The sequence below is a fragment of the Thamnophis sirtalis genome, unplaced genomic scaffold, assembly GCF_051295495.1.
Source record: "Thamnophis sirtalis isolate CommonGarterSnake01/CBP01778 unplaced genomic scaffold, rThaSir2_p1.2 scaffold_11, whole genome shotgun sequence".
In the NCBI taxonomy this organism is placed as follows: domain Eukaryota; kingdom Metazoa; phylum Chordata; class Lepidosauria; order Squamata; family Natricidae; genus Thamnophis; species Thamnophis sirtalis.
Genome location: NW_028261391.1, coordinates 40,118,965 through 40,146,224, shown reverse-complemented (window position 1 = coordinate 40,146,224; position 27,260 = coordinate 40,118,965). Strand labels below are relative to the sequence as shown.

The window sequence follows — 27,260 nt, the reverse complement described above, 5'->3', positions numbered from 1 at the left end:
ATCAGAATAGAGCTGGAAGGAACTTTGAAGGTCATCTAGTCCAACCACCCCCCTGCTCAAGCAGGAGACCCTATACCATTTCAGACAAGTGACTGTCCAGTTTCTTCTTAAAAACCTCCAGTGATGAAGCACCTACAACTTCTGAAGGCAAGCTGTTCCACTGGCTAATTATCCTCACTGTTAGGGAGTTTCTCCTTAGTTCCTGGTTAATTCTCTCCTTGATTAGTTTCCATCCATTGTTTCTTGTCCTGCCTATAGATGCTTTGGTAAACAAGTTGACCCATCTTCTTTGTGGCAGTCCCTCAAATACTGGAATACTGCTATCATGTCACACCTAGACCTTCTTTTCTCTAGACTAGCCAAACCCAAATCCTGCAGCCGATCTTCATATGTTTTAGTCTCCATGCCTTTAATGTGTATTCGAGTATCCACTTCTCCAATGTTTGGCAGATGTGTTGGATACACACTCCATCGTTTTCATCTTTCAGTAAGGCGAACGTGTCTACAATCCCAATTGGGTAGACAAGTTCTAAGAGTATTCTAAAACTGCCTCTGTTTGATTGCCTCATTACCTACTTTGGCTTGCCTTACTGCCATCTGTGTTTGTTATTTTATTGCAAGGGACTTTGAGAATATTACCTGACTAGCCTACAATTATTAAAAAGAAAATGAAGCAATAGATGCTGGAAAAATCTGTTCTGCTTAATTTACAAACTATTATTTTGTTGAGTGCGGAGTTTTCATAAAAAGGAATCAGGAAAAAAAATATGTGGGTGCACCCATTCTGATTTCAGCGAAAATCAAGAACAGGGAGGAACAATCTTTTGGTGGCCAGGACTAAGACATGGCATATGGGGGGGCAATGTTCCCTCTAAGCTGCGCACCTGCGCGGCCGCACACATAACAAGAAAACATCGCGCATAAGTTTCAAACTGCAGCGCAGTGTTTCTTTAAATGTGACTGAAAATATCCCCCCTCACTCCCTTCTCTCTCTGCACCAAACTCTCGCCTTAATCTGGTGATTGGTGAAATCAAGGAAGACTCTGCCTGGAGACCGATGAAGCTGCAAAAGGGAGAATTCCATTGGTTCTATGGGGCTTTGTCGGTTCCTGGGAAAACGTGATTCGCTGGTTGTAGCCTGCGTTTCTCTGCACATCTGGGGTTTCTCAGGCATTGCGTCGCCTGAAGCCCCGTTCTGGACTGGGCACTCTTTCTGCGATCCCTTCGCTTCAGGGAGAGAGGGAACCAGCATGGAATTGGACTGCCTGAGCCAAAGGGGTCCACGGGATCTTGAGACTTGATTTTTGAGCAGTACCAATCCTTTCCACTCTTTCCTTTCCCTTTCTGTCCTTCTTCTATCTTCCTTTCCTTTTCCTTTTCTTTTTCCTTTCCTTTCTCTTTTTCTTTCATTTCTCTTTTCTTTTCCTTTTTCCTTTCCTTCTTTTACATTTCCTTTCCTTTTTTCTTTCCTTTCTCTTTTCCATTTTCTTTCTCTTTTCCTTTACTTCTTTTCCATTTCCTTTCCTTTCTCTTTTCCTTTCCTTTCTTCTTTCCCATTTCTTTTCCTTTTTCCTTTCTCTTTTTATTTCCTTTCTCTTTTCCTTTCCTTTTCCTTTCACTTTTCCTTTCCTTATTTCCTTTTCCCTTTTTTCTTTTCACTTCCCTTCCCTTTCCCTCCCTTCTTCATCCTTTCCTTTCTTCTTTCCCATTTCCTTTCCTTTTTCCTTTCCTTTCCTTTCCTTTCTTCTTTCCCATTTCTTTTCCTTTTCTTCTTTCCCATTTCCTTTCCCCCCCTTCCTTCCTTCCTGGGGGTCTGAGGGAGAGGGAGGGGACACATTTCCTCCTTGCCCCCCTCCCCAACATCTGCTCTGATGTCAATTATGGCTAAAAAAATTCAGGTGCTCAGGCATGAAAATGTGCCGCTCAAACACTATACTTTCCGCACACACTGGAAAAAAAATTAGAGGGAACATTGATGGGGAGGGGTGTGGATCTGGTTTAAATTGGTGGGGATAGGCTATGCATATGGCTGAGCCATATTTCCTGGCTAGTTTTTTTGTTTTTTTTCTATTTTATAGAAATTTTATTAAATTGTGTATCTTACAGTTCATGAAATAGTTTATGTATTCACATGTTCCTTCACTCAAAATATATTTGGTTCAGAAACTGTTCCATTTAAATTGTAACTATAAAGGTTACATGCTTATTTCATACCAGTGTACAGATACAGCTGGTCTGTTTCCCTGTTTCTCCAAATACTGTATCTATGATGCTAACAAAGAATTGGAGAATTCATATTCAGAGTTGGCATACTTTGGAGAATCCCTGATTTGATCCAGTTACCTAGTGAATCTTATTGAAATAATGAGTCAACCCCATTCGGATAAAAAATGATGTATAGCCTTAAATGCATCCCTTGCTATATTGTTTGCAAGGCAAATTCATTATGTTAAGAATTAAGTCTACACTTTTTATGCTTGTGATTGTTCTATGCAAAATGAATGTCTAAACTGTTGCCTCTTTGCTTTTCAGCCCTTCCTTGTAGTGGCTAATCTTGATCAAAATCCAAGGGGTCAGGAGTTTTCTATAATTTATAAATGGAACTACAGAAAAGAGAAATTTACTGTGTTCCAGAGGATTGCCACTCACAGTGCTAGGGATTGGGAAGCATTTGTCATTGATGGAGAGACCTTTCTTGCAGTGGCTAATCACAGAAAAGGTATTGAATGATAATGCTTAATCTGCATATGCAAATTTTCTTTCCTTTTTCATTGACACTTCTTATGATTGGAATTTTGCTATTTTTATTGGCAGAAGATTTGAGCCTTTAAAGTTTATAACTACATGGACAGCATACCAGTCTGAATGGCTTGTAAAAAACAACCATCTGGCAAACTACATGGACTGTAGGAAATGGACTGGTGTGGTAAATTATAGTCTATACCTGTGAGTGAACCTATGGCACACATGCCACAGGTGGCACACAGAACCTTCTCTGCAGGCACGTGAGCCATTGCCCCAGCTCAGCTCCGCTGCGCAGGTGCACACACATCCCTCCAACAAGCAGTTTTTTGTATCTTTGCCGCACATGTGCAGGGTAGCAGGGCAGGGTGCATGACAGGATCACGTGTGCATGCGCAGGAAGTGGGGCACATGAGGGGGGGGTCATATGCGCATGTGCAGGGGTAGGACACATGCGGGGGGCATACACACATGTGCAGGGGGGTGGATCACCAAAAAGCCATCACTGGTCTATACTCTTCAGTAAAATGATCTTCATGCTACAGTGGATTGATTCATATTGATAATACTATTATTATTCAAATGATGAAAATGGATGCAAACAATAGAACCTTTTTGTTGTTGTTTTAGCAAACATTAAGACTTAATGGACGTCCCCTAAACAGTGCAGCAAGTTAGGATTTTACTATATTTATGTATTTCTATCTTAACCAAGGAGCTATTTTGGCACAGTAGTTAAGATTCAGACTACAAATGCTATGGTTTTGCTATGGGTATGAAGCCAGTTGGATGGTCTTGGGCCAGTCATTTTCTCTCAGCATAGGAAGGAGGCAATTGCAAATCACTTCTGAAGACCCTTGCCAAAAAAAAATATCAAGACTTGTCTAGGCAGTTTCTGAGAATTGGACACGACTGAACAAAAGGAAACAAAATCCTACTTTATAAAGCAGCATTCAGAAACATGGTGTCTGATTCTGGAGGCAACATATAAATGATTCATACTCATTGACAGCTTTACTCTCCATCAGTTTGTCTAATCTGTTGAATAAATTTGTTTGGAGTACAAGCAGAATCCATTGAAACAAACCAGAAATTTTGTTTGTGGAACTATCTGATCTCTGAAATAAGAATGTACTGCCACCAAGTGGTCTGCTGAGATAATATTATCATGTAAAAAAAATTGTAATGTCTTCTAATAAGATTGATGTACTTAGAAATTATATAGCTATGGAAAGTGTTTCACGAGAAAAAAAGTATTTCAGTTTTATGAAGTAAGTAAGGATGATATGAAAGTAAAATGTATCATATCATTCAGGTACTAGCTGTTGTTCCTATCATTTTTTACAGAAGCAAATAAGTTAGGGAAAATAATTATCATCTTTTGTTTAACTGATTTAAAAATTTTAACTCTAATCCTTGCATGCCACTTTTTCTCTCCCCCCTGTCACTCATGTTTTTCCCCCCTTACAAACCACTATATGTTTTGGAGACAAAAAAAGCATTTCCATTTTTAAATTAGCATTTAGTTTACAAAGTTGTCCACAATGGTATTTCTCTTGGAAACACATTGTTCTATATAGATTGAATTAACAATAGCACTTAGACTTATATACCGATTCACAGTGCTTTTAAAGTCCTATCTAAGCTGTTTACAGAGCCAGCATATTCCCCCCAACAATCTGGGTCCTCAATTTAACAACTTCGGAAGAATGTAAGGCTGAGTCAACCTTGAGCTGGTGAGCATCAAACTGCTGGCAATCAGCAGAATTAACCCACAATACTACATTTAAATCACTGCGCGGCTCTTTTTAACATCATGCTCACAAAACTCAGAATTGTCTGGTTCCTTTTTCCCTTCTTCCTTCTTCTGTTTCACCACTGGCTCTGGAGAAGAGATCTAATTGTTCATTTACACATTTAAATTTATGGTTTCTAATTAAGTCACAACTCAGATATCCTTGGCTAATTTAAACCTGTGAGCAAATGGAAGAAAACCTGAAAAATAACCAAAATACATTCTGGCTTTTCATTTAAGAATAAACCATTGTTTTCATTACATGTATCATTATTTTCTTCTTTTTATTTTTCATTTCCAAGTTCTGAATTGACTTTTCTCATCAAATTAATTTCAAAAACTCAAATAAAATGAAGGTAGTAATAAATACCTCTAATATCAGTGGTAGTCTTATGTTTGTGCATTTTCATCTCTTCCTGTTTTACCATGTTTCTATATCACATCCATTCATATTATCCTTTCCTTCCTCTTCTCTAGGTGATAACCACAATATCAATAGTGTCATATATAGATGGAACTCTAGAAGAAGGCTTTTTGAAGCCAATCAAACTATTCCTACCTCAGGAGCCTATGACTGGGAATTTTTCACCATTGGTCCTTATTCCTTTCTGGTGGTAGCCAATACATTCAATGGAACAACAACCAAGATTTATTCTAACATCTACATTTGGCTCAATGGGGGTTTCCAGCTTTTCCAGTCAATCTTGGTAAGATAATGGGAAAACCAGCTTCTTTAAATGCTTAGGCAAAGTTCTGATCAAACCATTAATTTTTTATCCATTGTACATAAATATGCATGATGGGGAATGTGGATTGTACAAATAGAACAAGAGCTCTGCCCTTTAGGCTGTTTCTATTTGCTTCTGACAAGTTCTGTTCAATGTCACCTCCATAAGAAATCAGATATTATTCCCCACCTTTGCTCAGCTTTAGATAGGCCATTAAAATATTTTTGTTCTTTAGCTTTTTTATATTCCATTTTTAAAGATTGTTTGTTTACCTATCTATTTTAAAGGTTATTCTGTTCTGTTTTCAAATGATTTTTTTTCATATGACAATGTTTTAAAACATACTGACTATCAGGGGAGCCCTTTATATATGAATCACAATTCGTAACTACCGTAGTTTAATAAATTAAATGAACAAATAAATATATCTATAAAAGGACAAATTGGAATCAAATACTGTTGCATACAGAAAACCATGTGATTATAATTCTTTCAGTAAGGATATGTGCACATAGAATGAACTAAGTTTATGTGGGTGAAAAAGTGACTTAAAGGAGCAAGTGTACTTTAATTGCTTGAAAAATTGTCCTACCACTTTGTCCTCTTCCACTACACTGATCTTCTTAGGTTGATGGCCAGGCTGGTGTTTGTGTGGAAATCTTTTCCTAGTGACTGGAAGCTATTGGATGAACAGAACAAGCTGAAAATGAATGAAAGCAAGTTGGAGATAGTCCATCATGATTCTCAGTCAGCTCCAAAGGTGCTGATGTGGGAGGAAGTGCTACTCTTGCGGGAGTAGGTCTGCACCTGAGTTCACTCAAAATGAGTTCACATTTCCTTCTGGGTGGTAGATGCAGACTTGAGACCAGGATGGTCTTTCGTTTGGTATGCCAGCTCTACTTTGTTCTGGAGTGTGAAAAAGATGTGATTATAACTCATGTGTATTTACATTAGTGCAATGCATTCTGTTTGGGGCTGTCTTTGGAACCATTGTGAAATAGCTTACCAGTAGGTCCTGGCCTCTTGAAATATATAACATGTGGACACCGTAGTTCTTGTCAATAAATTTCCAGTACAATTCCAAGTGCTGTTTTGGACCTACTTATATTTCATATTTGCAAAATGATCTGTTCCAGTCTGAAATGATCCACCCTATCTCCCAGGACAGGCTACTGGATGTTTACCACTTCCATGATATGAGGAGGTCTAGGCCACTGTTTCTAGTTATAGTCTCAATGCCATGAAACAACTTCTATTCTTCCAGAGAATCTGTTGTGCTTAATACTTTTTGCCATCATTATTATTTCAGGTATTAAACATTGTGTATTGGATTGGTTAATAAGGTTCTGTCCAATTATTATAACTGCAGTTAGATTTAATTTTTGTAACTTGTAACTTGTTCCCTTTTTGTAACTACTTCTTGGATTTTAACTGTATTTAATTTTTGTAACTACTTCTTGGATTTTAACTGTATTTGTACAGTTGTTTTTATTATAGATTGTCATGAATCTTATTATAAATTGTCATGAATAGAATTAAATGGGAAATTTCAAACAAAATAAATTATCCAGATATGATTCAGATGTGAAGGAGAAAAGCTGGCAAACCACATTTATAATGTTTTTGAAGAAAAATGTATTAATACGTTCATAACATATGATGAATTCACCCTGAATCAAGTTTAATTTAAGTGAAACTATTCTTAACCAGAATTTAGCACCCATTCAAACTTCCCTCATCTCAAAAAAGTTAAATAGAGTCAGCCCCAGTTGGATGGGAGCTTAGGAAATCACAATGTTCTGCATGAGACTGAGAAGCTTTTGAAAAATACCAAAAGGAAAACAATTGCAGTTTATTGTCAAAAAAGCCACAGGCCTGAGCTGAGGTGAGGTGGTGCAGTGGTTAGGGTGCAGTACGGCAGGCCACTTCATCTGACTGTTATCTGCAGTTCAGCGGTTCTAATCTCACGGTTCTAAGCTCAAGGTTGACTCAGCCTTCCATCCTTCCGAGGTGGGTGAAATGAGGACCCAGACTGTGGGGGCGATATGCTGACTCTGTAAACCGCTTAAAGAGGGCTGAAAGCCCTATGAAGTGGTATATAAGTCTAACTGCTATTGCTATACACACACACACACACACACACACACACACACACACACACACACACAAATCTGACATTTTTAATGGTAATCCCCATATTATTTGAAAAATGTTATTATATATTTTACAAATAACATTTTTATGTTGCTTGCTCCTTATCACAAAATTTAAGTTTATGGGTCAAGTACAACAACAGTTGTTCAATAATAGAAAAACAGCCTGTAGAAAAGACATTTGTTCCCTTTACAGTCAAATAATATGGGGATTACCATTAAAAATGTCAGATTTGTACCAGCTGTTAATTGAAGCTGATAGTTAGTTAGCCTAGTATGCCAGACTGATTTTTGGAGAGAAAGGCAAACCCTCTAGACCTCTCCTCATACTGGGTCAGATTCTAAAGTATGTCCTTCTACAGATGTGACTCACTGAAAATCTCTTTTTCTCCCTCTCTTTATCCAGACTTTTGGGGCCGCTGACTGGGAAGTCTTTTACATCCAAAACAGAGTATTTCTTGCTGTGGCAAACAGTCATAGTTATGACAGTAGCACTGTACCACCGATCAACACTTTTGCCATTAATTCTTCCATCTATGAGCTTAACATCACAGCACAATTGTTTGACAAGTTTCAGGACATCCCTACATACAGGTGCTTTTTCTGAGTAGAGCTCAAAACATCAGCATGGGGTTCTTTTAATAGAAAAATAGTTCCAGGAATGTTTACATTTGTTTTCATATTCTAAAAATACATCTAAATATTGTCTTAAATTGGTCTTGCTAGTAGAAATATATAATAGAAACATTAACATCTCCTTTCTTTAAAAAAAATTATACTGATTTCAGAAAATTGTGGCACCTGTTGCCTCCCCCCCTACTGATATTAATATAAATGGAAACAGGGAATGTTCATCACTGATTCTCTGACTTTTGCAATATTTTTCTATTTGATTTGTTCATGTCACAGTGCTTTAGACTGGGAATTCTTTTCAGTGGGCGAAGACCGCTTTTTGGTTGTTGCAAATTCCTATGATGGTGTGACCTTCTCTGTAAACAGTATTATTTACAGGTAAGTAATAAAGAGAAAATGTCTCCGTTTTGTCATTTGCACATATTGGAACCTTTAAAAAGGACCAAAAAAAATAGAAATGATTGAATCCATATTATTATGTTAATCTGTATACAAAGAAAGGCTGTACTGAAAATTATTTTTCTGTCACCCTCTATTCTTGATGCTAAATACCAAATATCCAGATTAAAACAACTATGGTAGGTTATTGGAACAGATTTGGTGTTTAGCTGTTCCTGAAACTTTTTCTTTTTTCACTTTTTAAAAATAAGTGTCACATTTGACGCTCTCCATTCTGTTTCTGTGTACACATACGCACATTATGTTGGCTTCTGCAACAGATTTTAGGTGGGAAGATGGGTGCTGCAACTGATGGGTGTTGCACATGTAGTTCAGTGCAGGTCTGTCTTCCAGATTGTCAATGTGCAGTAGAATCCATATCAGAAAACCAACACTTACTTTGGTTAAACCAACTCTTCAAGGGAAGGAGGAGAAGGAAAAAATCCCCACATTGGGTTGACCCACACTTCTTACGTGCCCCTTTAAATCCTCTGCTACAGTGGTTTTCAATCTTCCCAATGCCGCAACTCTTTAATACAATTCCTCATGTTGTGGTGATCCCCAACCATAAAATTTGTGGTTCCTAAGACCATTGAAAATATGTATTTTCCAATGATCTTAGGCGACTCCTGTGAAACAGTCGTTCAACCCCCAAAGGGGTCCCGACCCACAGGTTGAGAACCACTGCTCTACTAGGAATTGAAGCCCATAGAATAACAGCTGATTTGAATCTCACAGAATAACAGCTGGTTATCTAAGTCTGATGAGCTCAGTCTAAGGAAATTTGGTTTAAGTAATTCCATATTTGAATTATTTGTATGATAATAAAACTATCTTGAATGAATAATACGGTGCTAGTAGATATGCTAAAAATCTACTGTATATCAGGAATAGTCATTATGTCAGACCAGGGGTGTTCAAACGCATGGTCTGCGGGCCTGATGTGTCACACACTGACCACACTCAGCTCCATTTTAGCAAAAGAGGGGGGGAATTATGATATGTCACGTGATGACAACCTGACGCTGCAAGTTTGATACCCCTGTTCTAGACATTTTGGGCAGTCAGCTCCAATCAGTACAGCCCAAACCCAGAGCACCATCAGTATTGTAGTCATAATAATGTGGAAAACACCAAGTTGCCTATTTGTGATCTATTACATATTAGAAGTCAGATTTTTAGAATATATCCTAAAGTTCCTAGCCACCTAGGTATTGGGCCATTTTTTCCAGAATTTGGGAACTGAGTACATCTCAGTACATCTGGGGAATGGCAGGTTGTGGAAACTGATTTGTAGGTTATCTGAGTTTACATGAAAGGAATGTTTCTCCAGTTCAATTCCAAAGTAAGAAAAAAACTGGAAGTACTGGAAGGATGGGATATTATGAATTGAAAATTACAAACTGAGTAACTATTTTGTCTACACTGCAGATGGCAAGGATATGAAGGTTTCGTAGCAGTTCACCATCTTCCAACATTTGGCTGTAGGGATTGGGAAGCTTTCAACACTACAGCCGGTTCTTACCTCATGTATTCAAGTGCAAAAGAACCCCTCTCCAGGGTGCTGAAGCTGAAATTTTTTTGACCTGAATGGAGATTCTGGCTATAAGCAGAGAACATGCACGTGGGAGGAATTGTTTTAGTTATTCAGAGCTATAATCAAATTTGTTATAGTTCAATTAATACAGCCAGTATGAGAAAGAGATATTATTCTGGTGCTTCTCAAATATCTGAGTGGGCGGCTGTTGAAAATTAGATTTTAACAGATCCTTTCTGCTATTAAGTTGAATTGCATGGCTGTACATTTGAGCTGGCCAAAGATATATGTGAATTCAGAAACTTTGGTTCACTTATTCTACCCTGCCCCCATTATATTTATAAACATCATCCCTACCCTAAAAAGCTACCTATACAATTCATACCATTAGGTACATCTGGGCATTCATTGCTTCTGAAGTAGGACAGTGGACTTCAGAAAAGGCATCTATCTGGCATCTATCTTCTACTGAAAATGTTTGGGCATACAAATTTTTACTGACCTCTTCCAACTCCTTGTCTGAATATCAACTACTGTGACATTATGGGAAGAGTATAGCAATGCAACGTATTTATATATTGTATGTCAGTCAATTCCAGCAACACACTGATTGTCACAAAAATAATTTTGATGTAGATCCTAGGAGAAATTGCTAGAGATTTTTTAAAATATGAAAATCTGTAATATATGAGATTCATAAGACCACAAAAGCCCAGCTGCTTTTTTTTTTGTTTTTATGAGCAATTTCCAGATTTGAATCTCAGGGTTTCAAGGGGAAAAAATTCTGAGCCTTGGTGAGAAAATTCAAAATTCAGTTACTCCTCTATTACTGACTACCCTAGATTGCATGACATATATTCCTTATTGTAGAAGGACTGTGTTTTTACAAAAAGTCTTGGATTTATTATGAGTCTTCCAGGTTTGTATTCTCCAGTTTTGCAGCATAGCTACAAGGAAAGAAAATCCAATATTGTTTAAAAGCTGTAGGAAATAATGCTTCTGAACTTTTTCACATGGGGACATCAGGAAAGCCCAGTACTTTGAAATGGATTTATGATATCTCTGCAATAAACTCCAATCCTGGTTGACCCTAATTTTCTTAGTTTATTTTCCCATGTTAATTTGTGAATAGAAAAGCTTCTGTTTGCTGCTAAAATGTATTATTGTCCATTCACAAAATATTATATGTAAATTGTCGGTGGTCACATTTGTTATATGGATATATGGAGGTGGAATTATTTATTATTGGGATAATATTTACAGTATTGAAAGCAGTTCCTAATAAAGCAAACAGAGTGATTTGCACCATCTCAGAGGTGCTGTGTCAGAGCTTATTTGCATTCAAACTTCGTCTCAGATGAAATCTTAACTACAGCTACAATGTCTGGGCTCCCATAATTTAAGAACTGGAGTTATCCAGTCTGGATTCAATTTGACATTTATAAAAAGTAAAGCAAAGTGAGAAAACTTTAGAACTCATTACAATACTTGTATTTACTTCAAACAATGGATGGTAAAATTATGGAATTTTATATATGCGATGTGGGGCATATGTTTAAACCAGAGGTGGGTTCCTACCAGTTCGCACCTATTCGGTAGAACCGGTTCGTCAAATCTACCGAACCGGTTAGAAGAGGTTCCACCGGTGGACCCGGAAAGCAGGCCACACCTACAGAAGAGGTTCCAAAATTTTTTGAAACCCACCACTGGTTTAAACCAAAAACACTAGATGGAACAGGAAATAAGTATACAGAGTAAGGTAGATTGCTGTTTGCCTTGGAGTCTGCTTTGCCTATTGCTATTTCCCTAGGTTAGACTGTCTGCCTTCATCTGCAATGGGAGATAATGTTATATTTGGTTCTATTTCTGGAAAAAAGTATGCAGAAATTGGAAAAGGAATACATGGGCTTAAGTCCCCAATTCATGATACTGCTTAGTAGGTAACTCTAGGCCAGTCCCTTTCTGTCAGCCCAAACTACCACACAAAGACATGGTGGCAAGGTTAAAATGCATGGAGACCTCCCACCTCCCCTATCCCATGTGCCATTCAATTAATATGTCTTAGTATCAGTAACGTTTTGAAGTGCTGGGTATCATCACTTGTTCTCACTGGATCATCAAATATCACAAAAGTCAGCATTCAAAACTGAATGAAAAAATGAAGCTTAACCTTAAATCAGTGTTTCTCAACCTTGGCCACTTGAAGATGTCCGGACTTCAACTCCCAGAATTCCCCAGCCAGCGAATGCCTTAAATCCTGAGAGATCCGATGCAGAATACCAACATCTCATGAGATCTGGTGATCTTACTAATGTGAAATATTTTTTGCCCTCTTTTAAAAAACAGATTACACAGTTTATTTTTTTAATCCTCAGATACCATCTAAAACTATCATGAATGCTCTGCCTTCAGCAGGTCCTGTGTTATCAACCTTTGTAGTAGACCAAAACAATTTTTTAATCAATATATACAGTATTTTGCACCTGAGAAGTAATAGTCAAAGGTCCTCCCTTGTGCTACCTCAGCATCATGATTGCTTCTTCGATTAAGCCAAATTGTAAGCCATTTAGCAATGTTTGATTCCATATTTTATTGTATGTTTACATCAGTGTTATCAACAGATGCCTTGTAATGCTTTAAAATATCTATGGAGAGCTCAGTCATCCAGCTCGTGGTTGTCTCAAAGTTGCTTTTTCAAGGGGCAACTGGGCTTTCTTGTTTTTCCTTGAAGACATTTTGCTTCTCATCCAAGAAGCCTCCACAGCTCTGCTTTGAAATAATTGATACATAATCCCTTGATAATATAAATGAGCACAGTAGTATAAACGAATCTAGTACTTTCTCAATCTGTTGAAGTGGAATTACTGTCACTAAATGATGGATTTCATGTGACTTAGGGATCACAATCCTAGCAGTCCTATTTGCCATTGCAACCCCAGGACCATGTGGTCATTATGGAGGAAGAAGTAGGAGTCCCAGGCAAGCAGATGCTGTGGAGCACAGGCAGATGTGGTGGTGCCACAGGTGGCTAGGAGAATGTGGTGGGCAGATGCTGCAAAACCTGGATGGGTGAAAAAGGATCAGGAAAGGGAGCAACTTGAGTACTCTTGATGGCTTCCCCACTGAATTTTTGTGTGGGAAGCTGGCAGAGAATGTGGGAAATCATGGTCAACCTTGGATTTCTGTGATATCATAATTATGAGCTGGGCATCAAGTGCCCAGATCTTGATCACATGACTGCAGGGAGACTGAAAAGGTCAGTACTTAGAGGAGCAGTCATAAATCCACCTTTTGTGCCATTGTAAATTTGAGCAGACACTGAATGATTAATTGTTATCCAAGTGATACCTGCAGGGATGCAGCCCAAAGCAACTTTTCATACTTATTCCAAATATTTTCAACAGCCAATGTGACTAGAGATAATGAATCTGCAATCCAGGTAAAATCCTGGAAAATCTGCACTATGGAGCAGAAAAGGAAAAGGCAAGCAAAATGGAAATGGGCACTTGCCGTTTTACACAAGGTATAATTTCCATATAAAATCATACAAATGTTTCAGTCTAGGATTTTGTTTCTGGCTACTGATAAATAGAATAACTGATATGGATACAAGGCAAAATAAAGAGCTTTTTCTTAATTAAAAAAAAGATTACACAGAGCAAATGATAGTTCTCTTCCTTATTTTCCATTGCAAATGTTGAATTCTTTGCTTCATCCAATCTCTTCATGTTTTAACACTAAACCTTAGCTTATGCCAAATAAACAAAACATTGCTGATAATTTAGAGCTATGTTATCTTGACTTAAAAATCCAGAATATCACAAAATTGCAACAAAGAATATCTTTTTGCTATCATCTGGTGGTTTTCCAGGTTTTTACGGACCAGATATAATAGCCCCATTAAATAAAATTGGGTGTAGTAGGTGATGCCATGTTTCTTAGTCCAAAGTAAAAGGATCTATTCCTTTACAAGACCAGCTGGTAGCAAGCAGGCAAATGTTCTATTGGGAAAAAAAATGCTTCCTATAGATAATTATAATCACAATAATTATTTTTAAACCCACAGGAAAATTGTTGGTAACAAGATCTGCAGGTAGGAATTATGAGTCCTTTGTGAAGAATTAGTACTTAATTTAACTTGTCTCCTTGCTCCTTCCATCTTTCTTTTTCCTTATGGGTTATATTTATTAAATTGTCAGTTTGAAGGCAGAAATATTGATTTTTAATGTTTTTATAGCACCTTTTTAATAAAAGAAGAGGATAATCTTTTTGATTTTTTAAACAGTTTAAAAGGAAAAAAAGTGACATTGGATGACTTTTTCAGGAATAAACTACATAACAGATGGATGCACAACAACTAGTATTTTTTTAAGTTCACAAAATGGTGCAGGAATCTGTGATGCTCATTATGAGAGATGTCGTAACCACATTCTACACCGAGAGTTAGGAAGGAAAAAGTTTCAACATCAGACTGAATTATATCCCCATAACTCAAATATTACCAGAGAACATTTACATCCTGCACAACAAATAAATTGCAATGGTATATAAGCAGTAGAATAAAACTAGTAATAAGAATAAAAAAGGGCCCCACTGTACTGAAATGTGTCAAAGTGTTGATTAACCAGCTGTCACATGATGGGCCTTCAGATGTGATCACCACAAAGGGTTAAGAATGCACAGAACTAAAAATGTGATCCCGTTCAACACCTTACAGCAGTTTCATCTTTTCCTAGGATCACACACAATCTAAGAAAAAGGCCTTGAGGTTTTAAGATGATGCCACATTTGTGCTCCACATGTTCCAGTTCCCTTTGCATGAATGAAGCTGTAGTACTGCACAACCCTACAGGATAGCTATAAAGATTTCAAACAAATGCATCCAATAGAAATCTATATATGTTGAGTAACTGGAACATTGTGGAGTCCTTGGAGCTCTCTTAACATGACTGTTTACTTACGTAGTTGTTTTATTACCTGACTATGCAGCACTGATGTTACGTAGGTTGATAATGGAATGTCAGCAAGCAAACAGCCATGCTCAGAGAGCATCAAGGACTCAAAATTTCAACCCTGAGCTATATATATGTATATGTATATATATATTCTCTTCTATGAGAACATACATTTTCCCAAAAGTAGCGATGGAAAGCGATGCTATCACATTATAACAGCATAGCAGTGAGTCAAAGATATAATCAAAGGTTCTCAAGAGTCTTAAAATGCCTAACAACATGCAGATGAAGACTTAATTTGCAAATCTGTTTTCAAACAACAAGTCTAGCACATTTCTGTGCCTAGTGCAGTGGGTGAATCCTGTGTACTGTTGCTGTCAAGTTTATTTACCACCAGTAGATTCTCTTCAGTACTGACCTTGCTTTATTGAAATCTGCCAAATTCTGAAAAGGTTTGATCCAACTTGTTTTTCAAACAGAATCTGCTAAATTTACAGGGATCACTTTTAATAGAGATTTTGAACCTTAAAATCATGTAAAGAAGTGTTCCCAATTTAATATTACACTTATATTTCATATTTCTAGACTATTCAGCTCCCTCAATGAGGTACTCTTTATATCTTTCTTGTTTACTTTTTCTATTAGCTTATTCTTATATTATCTTTTCTTAGTCGGAAGATTTCTGTTGTCAGAATCTGTTATCAGATGCAAGGACTAGGTTTTTCTCAAATTAAAGTTATTATTCATTTTTCCCCTTTTCAAATTTATTAATCCCCAGACCAGCTGTGCTTTTGAAGCACCATTTGCAATACAAAGTAAGCAAATATAGAAATAAACAATTTCATCATTATGTATCTGTCCCATCTTCCTAAAGGGAATCTATCCAACATTATTTTTTTATAACATATGCTCATTCCCCCCCCCCCTTTCCATGCACCATAATGTTTCTGGAATTAAAAACACATTATTAATCTGATGGAGAATGAAGGAGAATGAAGAAGTGTGAGTCCAGATACAGTATAAAATGTATCCTTTTTTAGATTTGCAGCATACACGCAAACATACATGTCACCTATTAAATTACACCAAACTGTATGGGTCCTCATTTGCAAAATCTATGAATTTGGCAATAGAATTTTCTGTAAGCTTTGGAGAAAGTGGTTTTTCATTCAGAGTAATAAATAAAATACAATACAATAGCAGAGTTGGAAGGGACTTTGGCCGTCTTCTAGTCCAACCCCCTGCCTAGGCAGGAAACCCTATACCATTTCAGACAGATCCAACATCTTCTTAAAGACTTCCAGTGTTGCGGCATTCACAACTTCTGGAGGCAAGCTGTTCCACTGATTAATCGTTCTAACTGTCAGGAAATTTCTCCTCAGTTCTAAGTTGCTTCTCTCCTTGATTAGTTTCCACCCATTGCTTCTTGTACTACCCTCAAGTGCCTTGGAGAATAGTTTGACTCCTTCTTCTTTGTGGCAACCCCTGAGATATTGGAACACTGCTATCATGTCTCCCCTAGTCCTTCTTTCTCTTAAGCTAAATATACCCAGTTCCTGCAACCGTTCTTCATATGTTTTAGTCTCCAGTCACCTAATCATCTTTGTTGCTTTTCTCTGCACTCTTTCTGGAATCTCCACATCTTTTCTACATCATGGCGACCAAAACTGAATGCAGTATTCCAAGTGTGGCCTTACCAAGGCATTATAAAGTGGTATTAACACTTCACATGATCTTGATTCTATCCCTCTATTTATGCAGCCTAGAACTGTGTTGGCTTTTTAAATAAGCAGAAGTCAACTGTGTACATATTCCATTGGCACCATGAGCACATTGGTCAGGATTATATTGCTCCATTTGATTTAGATTTCTCTCTTGGAATAAGATCTTGATTGTGAACTTTAGGGAGCCAAACTAAAGCATGTGTGCCATTCAAATTCTTTGCCAAGAAGACCTTTCTAAATGTTTTTTTTTCTGTTGGGTCCAGTATTGGTGACAATAGCTTAGAGAACAGGGAAATGTAATTTAGGCATTTTTACTATATTTATAATGTCAACACTTTTTTTTTTTACCTTTTATGAAACATTTTGCTTTTTTAAAAAAAAATCTAGAAAAGTCCTGGCTGAATCAGCAGGAAGTAAACCTTCTATATTTTCATCCAACATTTTCTTCTTTAGAAAACAGGCTGTGTGTAGCTGGAGGTTAGCATGCCAGGCTACAGAATTGTGCTAATAGTCTCTTTAGGAACCCTTGTGCTAGGTAGTGACTTCAAGTATTCCAGATGCTTCTTTGTATCCTCTTGATTATGCCGGACATAGTATACCACATAGCTAATGACCAAGGTAAACCAGCTGAACATGGTTACAAACATGGCAACATCGGTGGTTTTCTGATGCATGTTGCAAAAGTTGATGCCTGAATCTAGGATGTGTAGCAGAGGCTTTCCAGCATATTCCTCTTGCACAGATGTTTGGCAGGTGATCTCATTGACTGAATCAGGGTCCAGTTTCACTTCCCACAAGACTTCCTGCAAAGTACATTCACAGTGCCAAGGGTTGTTAGATAAGCGAATCATGGCATTCAAGTTGATCAGGGCTTCCTTTGGGATTCTCTGTATGTGATTGCCAGAAAGATCCAGCAATCGCAGGCCATCAGCCACACCCTTAAATGCCGCTGAATCAATCTTCTCAATGGCATTCTTGGAGAGATCTATTTCTTGCAAGTGGGCCAGGTGCCTGAAAGTGCTGTTGGGAACTGCAGTAATCTTATTTGCATCCAGCTTCAAAAACATGGTATCTTTGGGAATATCTGTTGGAATCTCCTCCAAGTTGCTCGCACTACACAGAACAGCAGTTGCTCCTGAATAATTGGTACATTGACACTGTTCAGGGCAGGATGTACAGCAACAGGAAGGGGTGCAAAAGAAGAGGCAGAAGAGAGTTTGAGAGCAAAGGAACAGCACAGGCCAAGATGTCTCAGTTGCCAGAAACATGCTGGTCATCCAATCAGTAATAGGGAATCCTGCATGGCTGCTAAGGCAAAGAAAATCAGTTCTTTTTTTCCCCACGCTCCTTTGAATTAAGAGGCCCCACAAGACTCTCGGTGGGTTGATTTGGGGTCAGATGTGTCACAGCAATCAATTCAAGCGCCTCTTTTTCCAGAGCACAGAAAGATGGGAAAGTAATCTCTACAGGGGTAGAAATATGAATACATTTTCATCTAATTACAACACAAACATTAAAATTACCATCCATGACCAAACAAATGTTGATGACTCAAATATCTGTGACTTCAAATTTCTACCCTGATAGGGAACTAATTCTCTCTCTCTCTCTCCTCTCTCCCTCCCTCCCGCCCTCCCTCCCTCTCTCCCTTTCCCTCTCCCTCTCCTCCCCGCTCTCTCTCTCCCTCCCTCCCTCTCCTTCTCCCTCCCTCTGGACAGAAACAATTGAAGACAAAACCCTTGAGGTCATTTCTCTCTCCCCTTTTCAATCATTCTCTTGTTGAAGGTGATGGAGAATGTTAGTGCTGATGTTGTTGCATTTTGGAAACATGTTTTTATCGCTGTGAAGGAGTCCAGTTTGCCCTATCCCATTCTAAAAAAAAATTCAAGTGGAAATAATTCCCTCTTGGGATTTAAAAGAAGCAATCGAAACTAGAGAAGTTGCAGATCAGTAGTAAAAAAAATAAAGCTAGGTGTGGCAGCTACTCACAATGAACTCCATGGTTACTCCCATCGGGTTCTCGCCACTTGCTGCTTGTTGATTTTTTAAATCTCCTTGTTCCGCTTTATCCTTTCATCCTTCCAAAGTAGGTAAAATAAGGGCCCAAATTGTTGGTGGCAATATGCTGACTCTGTAAACCACTTAGAGATGGTTGTAAAAGCACTGTAAAGCGATATATAAGTCTAAGTGCTATTGCTATTTAAAGGAATGAGGGAGACAGAATAAGTGTTATGTTCCTTATTTTGGCTCCTGCATTAAGTATGACACAAGTTACAAACAACTTCATTTATTTGCCATCTGGTGGTCATCCAGAACTTTGCAGCTTATATAAGGCACGGGAAAGGAGAGCAGATTCACCCTTAGTCTAATGATTAAGTATATGTGTGTCTGTGTGGGTGGGTGGGTAGGAATACCTCAGATGACTAAAGGGATGATGAACCTTTCAGGGCCTTGTTCATTCCATCTGCCCTCAACTGGGTCAGCCTAGGGGGAATCCCAGCATCTCTGACCTTTCAGCAGTAAAGTGCCCATCTGAGGAGTTTGTTTGGAGTTCAATTATATTCTAAAATTGCAAGACTAATTTTTAACTAAATAACTGTGAGAGCAGCATATGATTCTCCACCCATGAATTTGCATCAAAGTCTCTTCTCTTTGGGAAGAGAATTTAAAAATAAAAATAAAAAAGAAATATATTTTTTAAGCAAACATTTTCTGTATATTACAACATAGACCTTTTATTTAAACCATATTCTGCAACCTATGTCAGCTGAATTAATAGCGCAATTGTCACAACTGCTGGGGAGGAAAAAAATAGCCTGTTCGGTTTGGGTTCACTCTACTGGGAAAAAAGTTTGTACTTACTAAGGGCAGGAGGCTTGCAGGGGGGAAAAACCCATTCAGTGGGGAGCAATTAACATTATAAAGAAACAGTTAAGTTGGGGGATCCTGTTTTCATTTGTTTTTCTGACCTTAAAATGGAGACACTTGGGAAAGGAATTCGGTTCGTCTGTTTTAGATTCTACCTCAGAAATGAATCTGCTTGCTGAAGGTAGAGACATTCAGACCACGGTAGTTTTAGCAAGGAAAAGAGATGGGCAAAAGAAGGTAAGAATCTGTTCTCTTTGCCATTTTTCTGTCCTAAACAAACTCATCAGAAATGCTTTATTTGCTTTCTTTCATTCTTAGTACTAGGATTGTTTTACTGTTACGTTTTTTTAAGTTTTCAGATCCTAGGAAAGGAATCTATAATCTGAATCCTTTTCTGTTGATGACATAATTTTTACAGTTAAGAAAATTGGCAAAATAAAATGGTGCACATGACTGAAAGTAATTATTTAAAAAAACTGTCATTATATGCCAAAGATAGCAAGAATAATCAATTAGCATCATCACCAAGTGGGGCCCCCAGAAACATAAAAAGGACCACATAATTATATATGTTCCATGCCATTTTAACTGCGATGGCTTCTTCTGGAATGGATGCAGAAAATTTTGTAAAAGATCTTTAGTAAGCTGGTCACAAAACTGCAATCCCTAGAGTTCCCTGAGGAAATTGGTGGATTGAAAAATCATTTGAATTCTATTATATAAATAGGCCGTTTTGGGGATCAGCTACAGCCACCAATTTGGCTTTTGAAAATCTGGATTTATGGATTCTGCCTATATGCAACCAGCTGTGGCTTTTAGGATCTTGCTGGTTGTAGTGATAGAGGAAATTTTTCCGGTAGGAGGGAATCCTCTCTAAGAATGCTTCTTTCTCCTTTTCAACCTTGTCATAATCTATTGCCTAAAATGAAGCTTTCAGCCCTCAGGCGAGCTGGGGAAGACAAGGTAGGCAAGCAGATTTTCAGACCCTTGAAGCACTGTGACATGACAAGCAGCACATCTGCTGTCTTCCCCCAAACTATTAAAGGTACATGAGTCATAATGTTGAATGTTGGCAATCCCCTGCTCTAAGCATAACAGGCAAAGCTGCTAATCCTAATATGCTTCAGGATGTAAATATGACACTAAAGCTAGCTGCAGTCTCCACCTACATCTTCCTCCCAGAGTTTCAACTGTGATGTCAAAAATAAGAGCACAGATGCTGGACACCTACCTAGCTACAAAGCAAAAGAGCCCCCTCCCCTCCAAAAATTGGCTTCTTGGATTGAGCCTATTGAAAAAAAAAATCATATAGTCACCTTTAGCCATTCCATCATGCAAATATGCCATGACTGATCTACCCTATCATTGCTGCCTTCTCTCCTCCCTTTTGGCCATGGTACCTGAACCGAGATCAGCTGAGCCTCCTTTTACCTGAGGATCCCAAGTTTCTTCCTCATCCAAAGCTCAGGAGCTCTTGCTCTGCTTTCTCTTGCCACACCCTTGCCTGGATGTGGGTGCAGTTCAGAGCAGCAGCAGTGAAGAACTTGCAGCCTGCACACAGCACTTGTTGCTGCCGTCCTTCTCCCATCAGTCGCACACAAAGCCATTCATGGCAAATGCTGACTGTAATTGGATCGCATCTGCTTGTCACTGCCACCCTAGCTGAGCATCCTGGAATTTTTAAAGGGGCCGTTCAGTAATAAAGGAGATATTAACAGACATAGGAAGCAGCATAGTAGTCTATTGCTTGCTTGGGAATTATACACTACAATATTATATGTTTGGAACACAGTGGCTGATATTCACTAGATCAGAAAATAGGCATTCAGTGTTGCTTTCCATTATTCCACACATGCCAAAATGTAAAGCTTTGTATTTACTATTAAAGGTGCTTTTTGTTATGCCAGAATGACATTTCTCTTGCATTAACTCCAGGTCATAATATTTCCTTGTGCTCTTCTTTTTTATCTTAAAAGACCAAGACTTCAGCATGTTCTTAAACTATTATGAGCATCTTTAATAGTGAAAGGAAAATTCATGTTTGCACATTGCAATATATGTGCACCAGTTATTTGCTGTAATTCATTATTAGGAGGTTCCTTATAAAATCATAGCATTAGTTCAGCCTGCTTAGTGCAGGAGTTAAAACCCCCAGCAGCCAAAGAACTATTTAGCCCACAGGTGTTAAACCCGTCGTGCCACACTGCCGTCATGTGACATTTCACAATACTTTTCCCCTTTGTGGAGGTGGGGTGGGTATGGCCTGATTTTGACGCATCTGGCCCGCGGGCCACCAGTTTGACACCCCTGATCTAGCCTCAGCTTAACACAGCTTTTTTCCAGATAACAGATTCCGCTGTCAAATTGTTCTGTCTGCAAGAAGGTTTTTTCTTACATTCAGACAGATTTTATCTTCTTGTAATTTAAATCCATCCTCCTAAGACTCACATTCTGAAATAGAGACATGTATTTGCCATCTTACATGTGATATCATTTAATACATTTATAGAGAGAGCTACCCTATCCTCTTTAGTTGTCTTTTTTCTAAACAAACCCAATGCCTTCAATTATTGGATTCTATTTCCCTATTTTATTCCTGTTGCCCTTCTCTAAACCTGATTCAATTTCTATAGATCTTTAGTGCTATAGGTAGAACTGAACTTGGTACTTGAAATTGGGTATCCCAAAGCAAAATAAAGTGAACTGATTACTTCAGTTTTTAAAAAATCATATTTCTGTTGATGCAATCTATAATTTGCATTTGGCCTTTTTAATAATCACATAGAAAAATTGTCTCATTCAGTGTGTAATCAACTTTATATGACCACCTTGTTATTGGATTTAGATTGTATTAATGGACCCCACATACTCCTAGTCATCTATACTATTAAACTATTCTGTAGTGAACTGGAGTACTGTGTCTGCATGGGCTAGAGCTGGGGAAAAGAAACAATGACTCTTGACTACTTACATGCACCTTTAAGTCATTGATTGTTAGCTGAAAACTCACCAAGGTTGCCTTGCCTTTGTTTCTCATAGGAACAAAACCATGAACTATTAGCCCAACAATTGGACTGCTGTTAATGGCTTTTGTGATTTTGCCTGATGAGTAAACTTAATGCGGTTTGCACACCATAGTTTATGGTTTAGCATGGGTGGAATTTAAATTGTAATTTATCCAGTTAATCATGATTAAGGCATCATGTCTTAGTATGCTGTGTGAACACAATACAAGAAAAAATTCAGGTGGATATGTTTAGAGGGGGATAAGGCAATTCCATAAGAATTGGTTTGATGTAGTAGTTAAAAGTTCTAGGCTAGAAACTTGGAAACAGTGAATTCTCATCCCATCTTAGGCACAAAGCCAGCTGGGTCATTCTCTCTTGGCTTCTCAGGAGGCAATGACAAACTATTTCCAAAAACATGCCAAGAAAACACCAGGGACCTGGCCAGATGGTCTTCAGGAGTCCACCCTAATTTGAAAACACACACACACACACACACAGAGAGAGAGAGAGAGAGAGAGAGAGAGAGAGAGAGAGAGAAAGAGAGAGAGAGAGAGGGAGAGCTATTCCATTGGAGTGGTAATATCTGTGGAGGATATGAAATGTTTCTTTCCTGGAATTTACAAAATCCTAGAGCAGTGTGTATATGACAGAGAGATGAAATCCCCATTTGCAAAGCAAATCTCAGTCTTTAACTATTTGCATGTGATGTCACAATGTAAATATGAAAGAGTGGAGCTTGTGTTATGATGTCATAATGTTAGTGCCCTTGTGGTTAAAAATATCTATCAATTGTAAATTATTAAACAGTACACTCTAAATCTGTCAGTGTTCAATGAACATTAACTAACAATGCAAACTGATTTCCCTCCGCATTCTATACTAAAATGTGGTTGTCTACTTTGTACAATATCCTTCGCTATATTTCTGTTTGCAGAATAAGCTGCATTCATATAAGAAGTTAGGCTTGGTTACTTTTGACCTTGGCTTATCTGTTTATGGCTTAGCATATTATGCGAATCCAACCTTCAATGAATTGCACATCAATAAATTAGTTAATTCAATAACCAGCTCAAGCATATTGTGTAAACGCAGGAAGAGCATTGTGTCAGAATAGCGTTGTTGTTCTGTTGATATAGAGTATGCAAATAAAGAACATATACACTATATTGCCAAAAGCATTCGCTCATCTACCTTTACTCGCATATGAATTTACTGTAAGTGACATCCCATTCCTAATCCATAGGGTTCACTGTGATGTTGGTCCACCCTTTGCAGCTATAACAGCTTCAACTCTTCTGGGAAAGCTGTCCACAAGGTTTAGGAGTGTGTTTATGGGAATTTTTGACCATTCTTCCAGAAGTGCATTTGTGAGGTCACACACTGATGTTGGACAAGTTTACGTGGCCTACCACTTCAGGGCTGAGTTGCTGTCATTCCCAAACACTTCCACGTTCTTATAATACAGCTGACAGTTGACTGTGGAATATTTATTTGAGCGAGGAAATTTCACGACTGGATTTGTTGCACAGGTGGCATCCTAACACAGTTCCATGCTGGAATTCACTGAGCTCCTGAGAGCAACCCATTCTTTCACAAATGTTGGTAAAAACAGTCTGCATGCCTAGATACTTGATTTTATACACCTGTGGCCATGGAAGTGATTGGAACACTTGATTCTGATTATTTGGATGGGTGAGCGAATACGTTTGGCAATATAGTGCATGTCATATGAATTCAAGCCATAGAGGTGTCAGGACATCAGCTATAATATCTGCACTTAGAACTAACATTATTTATTGAACATTACTCCTTTACTGAAAATCTGCTTTTCCTGCATAAAACTTCCTACCATAGAAGCATGCGTGTATTTCTAATTATTCAGATTAGAAACAAACACTGTTCAGCAGGACAGTCTGCATAATCCCTTATGGCATTGACCACATCATCTATGAAGCCAATGAGTGTGCCCTTAACAAAAAGAAGCAGGAAAACATAGTTGAAATCTGGAACAAATAAAAGATCTTGAAGCTGCCTGAAAATAATGAAAATAATATTAAGGCAATGCTGTAATGATGGGCCATATAAAAACAATCTTCCTTGCATGTTCCATTATGGTTAGGGTGACATGAGATGGAGGCTTTAGGAAAGTAGCTCATACAATAGTTTTTCTTACACTACTACTGAAAGCAAGGTTATGTGTAAAGTTAGAATGAAAATACTGTTCTTGTTGTTCATTTCGCAGTCTGCCTTTTCTCCAGAAGTTCTCAGAGTACATAGTGGGCCTTCCAATGTGCCTTCCAATGTTACCTCTATTTATGACTCTATTAAGCAGATGAGAGAGAACGACTGGTCTAAAGTTCTCTTCCAGGGTTGAGGGTGGATTTGAACCTCTCGCACTCCATCACCATACAGTAAGAGCCACCCGAAATTTTTACCCAGAGTCAAGATTGGATTTAGACATTAGCTACAGAAAGCCATAGAAGCTGTTTGGCAAGTGCTAACACAGAGAAAGACTGTGAAACAATTGAACTTAGTGAGATTGTTCTGAGCATAACAAGCATATGAGGGCCTAAGGATGAATCGTCTTTGGGCAGCTATGAATCTGTACAGGAGGACTTCATTTACGGAGACTGTCATAGAAATAATAATAATAATAATAATAATAATAATAATAATAATAATAATAATAATAATAATAAAACTATAAATAAATAAATAAATAAATAAATAAATAAACAAACTATAATAAATAAAAATGGAGTGGCCCTTTTAGATTCCTGGCCCCTAAATTGTAGCATGGTTAGCTTATTCCTAAATCTGATTCTGACCAGAAATTGTGTATTTAACTAAGAAAACAAAACACAAGTAAAGAAAAATATTTATTTACTATTATTTATTTCTGCTTTGAAAAGCACTAGGACTTTTAGAAGCTGTTTATGTATTTTAAAAATTATCATCCTGAGCACTGCAGTGAAAGAAAAGATATTGTGCAGACTGCAATTTTAAGAAGCAATTTGCAAAAATAATCAGGTAATGCACTGATTTCATTTGTTGAAGCACAGCACTTCTTGGTCAAGATCCAGTTCATGGGCAAATACAAATACATGTTTAGCTGTAAAGTGTGTGGTCTTTTTCTATACATACCATAATTATTACTAAAAATAAGTTTTATAGAGATGTGGGAGAACAGCTTCATGATTTTTGCTAGGTTCAATCAAACTGCAAGTGAAAATGCAGCTTTAACTGAAAAATAATAATCTTGGTTTCCTTAGATTACTTGTACTAGAGGTAAAATGTACGATTATGACTTCACAGTGATCCACATTCATTTTTAAATTGATTTTAATTAATAACAAAATAAAAGCAAAGGACAAAAATAGTAATGATAGTGATGCACACACTGTCAAAGAAAAGAAAAATAATGTGATTGTGATTTTTGATGTTTCTTGCTGCCTTCCCATAAACAGTCAAGTGGAAAGTAGACAAAAAATCAGAAATCATGGTCATGTGAGATCCTTGCTTAATGACACAATCTGGGCCTCACTTAATGACAGCTGTTACTAAGCAATGTGATCATGTGACAACATGCTTTACAATCACTTTACTTAGTGAAAAATTCCAGTCCTAACTGCTGTCATAGGCCCAGGATTACCTATATAATAGATGGCGAATTGCTTAATTCTTCCCACTGCATTTTTTATGTGTCATACGTGCCAAGTATGGCTCAATAATGGATACGCTGCTGAAATAAATTTTCACATTTGCGGGGAACTGTTTTCTGACCATAAGTATATTTTCATATTTTCGGTGGGCCTTCTCCAGTGGTGGGTTGCAGGCGGTATGCCCCGGTACGGATCACCGGATACCATTCCGGTATGGTGCCCACCTGCCCGCCTGAGCTCCTTGTTGGTCTTTTAAGTGCTTGGTGCTTTCGCGCATGGTGTATACAGCCCCTGTGTGATGCTCCGCTAAGCAGCTGGAGCATTGCGGAGGCTCGCAGAGGCATTAAGACGCATGTATGCGCTGCGAGCATCCATGTGGACGCTGCCAAGCCCGTTCCAACTGTACTGGTTGGAACGGAATCCGGAACCCACCACTGACCTTCTCTGATTATTTTCTTCATTCTCTTGAATATTTAAACATAGAACTAGGAACACAAATTGCTATTCAGGCTGCTTTGCTTTCATTCATTAATAGAATGAAACCTTTGAGGAAAAGCTGTCTTTGCAATCTTTATAAATGACAGTGTGACATCATTGGCATTTCTGGCATTGATATATCAACACTTGCTGAAGCAAATTTTTTGATTGAGAAGAGCAAAATGAAGCATAAATTCAGATTCCGTTGACATTAGAATTATTGGCCTAAATTAAGAAATATTCCAAAACCCCATCTATAATGAATATCAAGGATAAGTATTCGATACTGCTGCCAATAAAAAATAGAGGCAAAAAGACTTCAGCAAATGACATTCACGGGAGAGAGAAGCAGCTTCTATGGCACTAATTAATTTAGCACATTCTGCATTGAATTAATGATAACATCCATAAAGAATGAGACCAGCACCATTTCAAGGTATGAATATGCTCCTTATGTTCTTTGTAACAATAAAACAATCTGTCCTGGGAGAAGGAACATTTGATGAACAAATCAAGAACCTCTGGAAATAGATAGCTTTT

General features: G+C 37.9%; 2 protein-coding genes across 3 annotated transcripts in view; one reads left to right on the top strand and one right to left on the bottom strand.

Annotated features, from left to right (window-relative positions):
• The window catches only part of TSPEAR (thrombospondin type laminin G domain and EAR repeats), a 41,491-nt gene extending 31,002 nt beyond the window's left edge, over positions 1-10,489 (top strand). Inside the window, exons 8-12 of the mRNA XM_087724949.1 lie at positions 2,533-2,719; positions 5,015-5,244; positions 7,825-8,012; positions 8,328-8,429; positions 9,921-10,489. Coding sequence (XP_087581075.1) covers positions 2,533-2,719; positions 5,015-5,244; positions 7,825-8,012; positions 8,328-8,429; positions 9,921-10,074 — 861 coding nt within the window. The 3' untranslated portion in view covers positions 10,075-10,489. The remainder of the gene's footprint in view (positions 1-2,532; positions 2,720-5,014; positions 5,245-7,824; positions 8,013-8,327; positions 8,430-9,920) is intronic.
• Positions 10,490-16,316: 5,827 nt separating this feature from the next.
• On the bottom strand, positions 16,317-21,185 carry LRRC3 (leucine rich repeat containing 3). 2 transcript variants are annotated; one of them, XM_014051768.2, is made up of 3 exons: positions 21,005-21,185; positions 18,695-18,868; positions 16,317-18,168 (listed from the first exon to the last, which is right to left on the bottom strand). In XM_014051768.2, the coding sequence occupies exon 3, from the start codon at positions 17,980-17,982 to the stop codon at positions 17,197-17,199; it is 786 nt and encodes a 261-aa protein (XP_013907243.1). In that variant the 5' UTR covers positions 17,983-18,168; positions 18,695-18,868; positions 21,005-21,185; the 3' UTR covers positions 16,317-17,196. The 2 variants fall into 2 exon arrangements, with proteins under 2 accessions (XP_013907243.1, XP_013907244.1); XM_014051769.2 differs by lacking the exon at positions 18,695-18,868.
• Between the last annotated feature and the right edge of the window lie 6,075 nt (positions 21,186-27,260).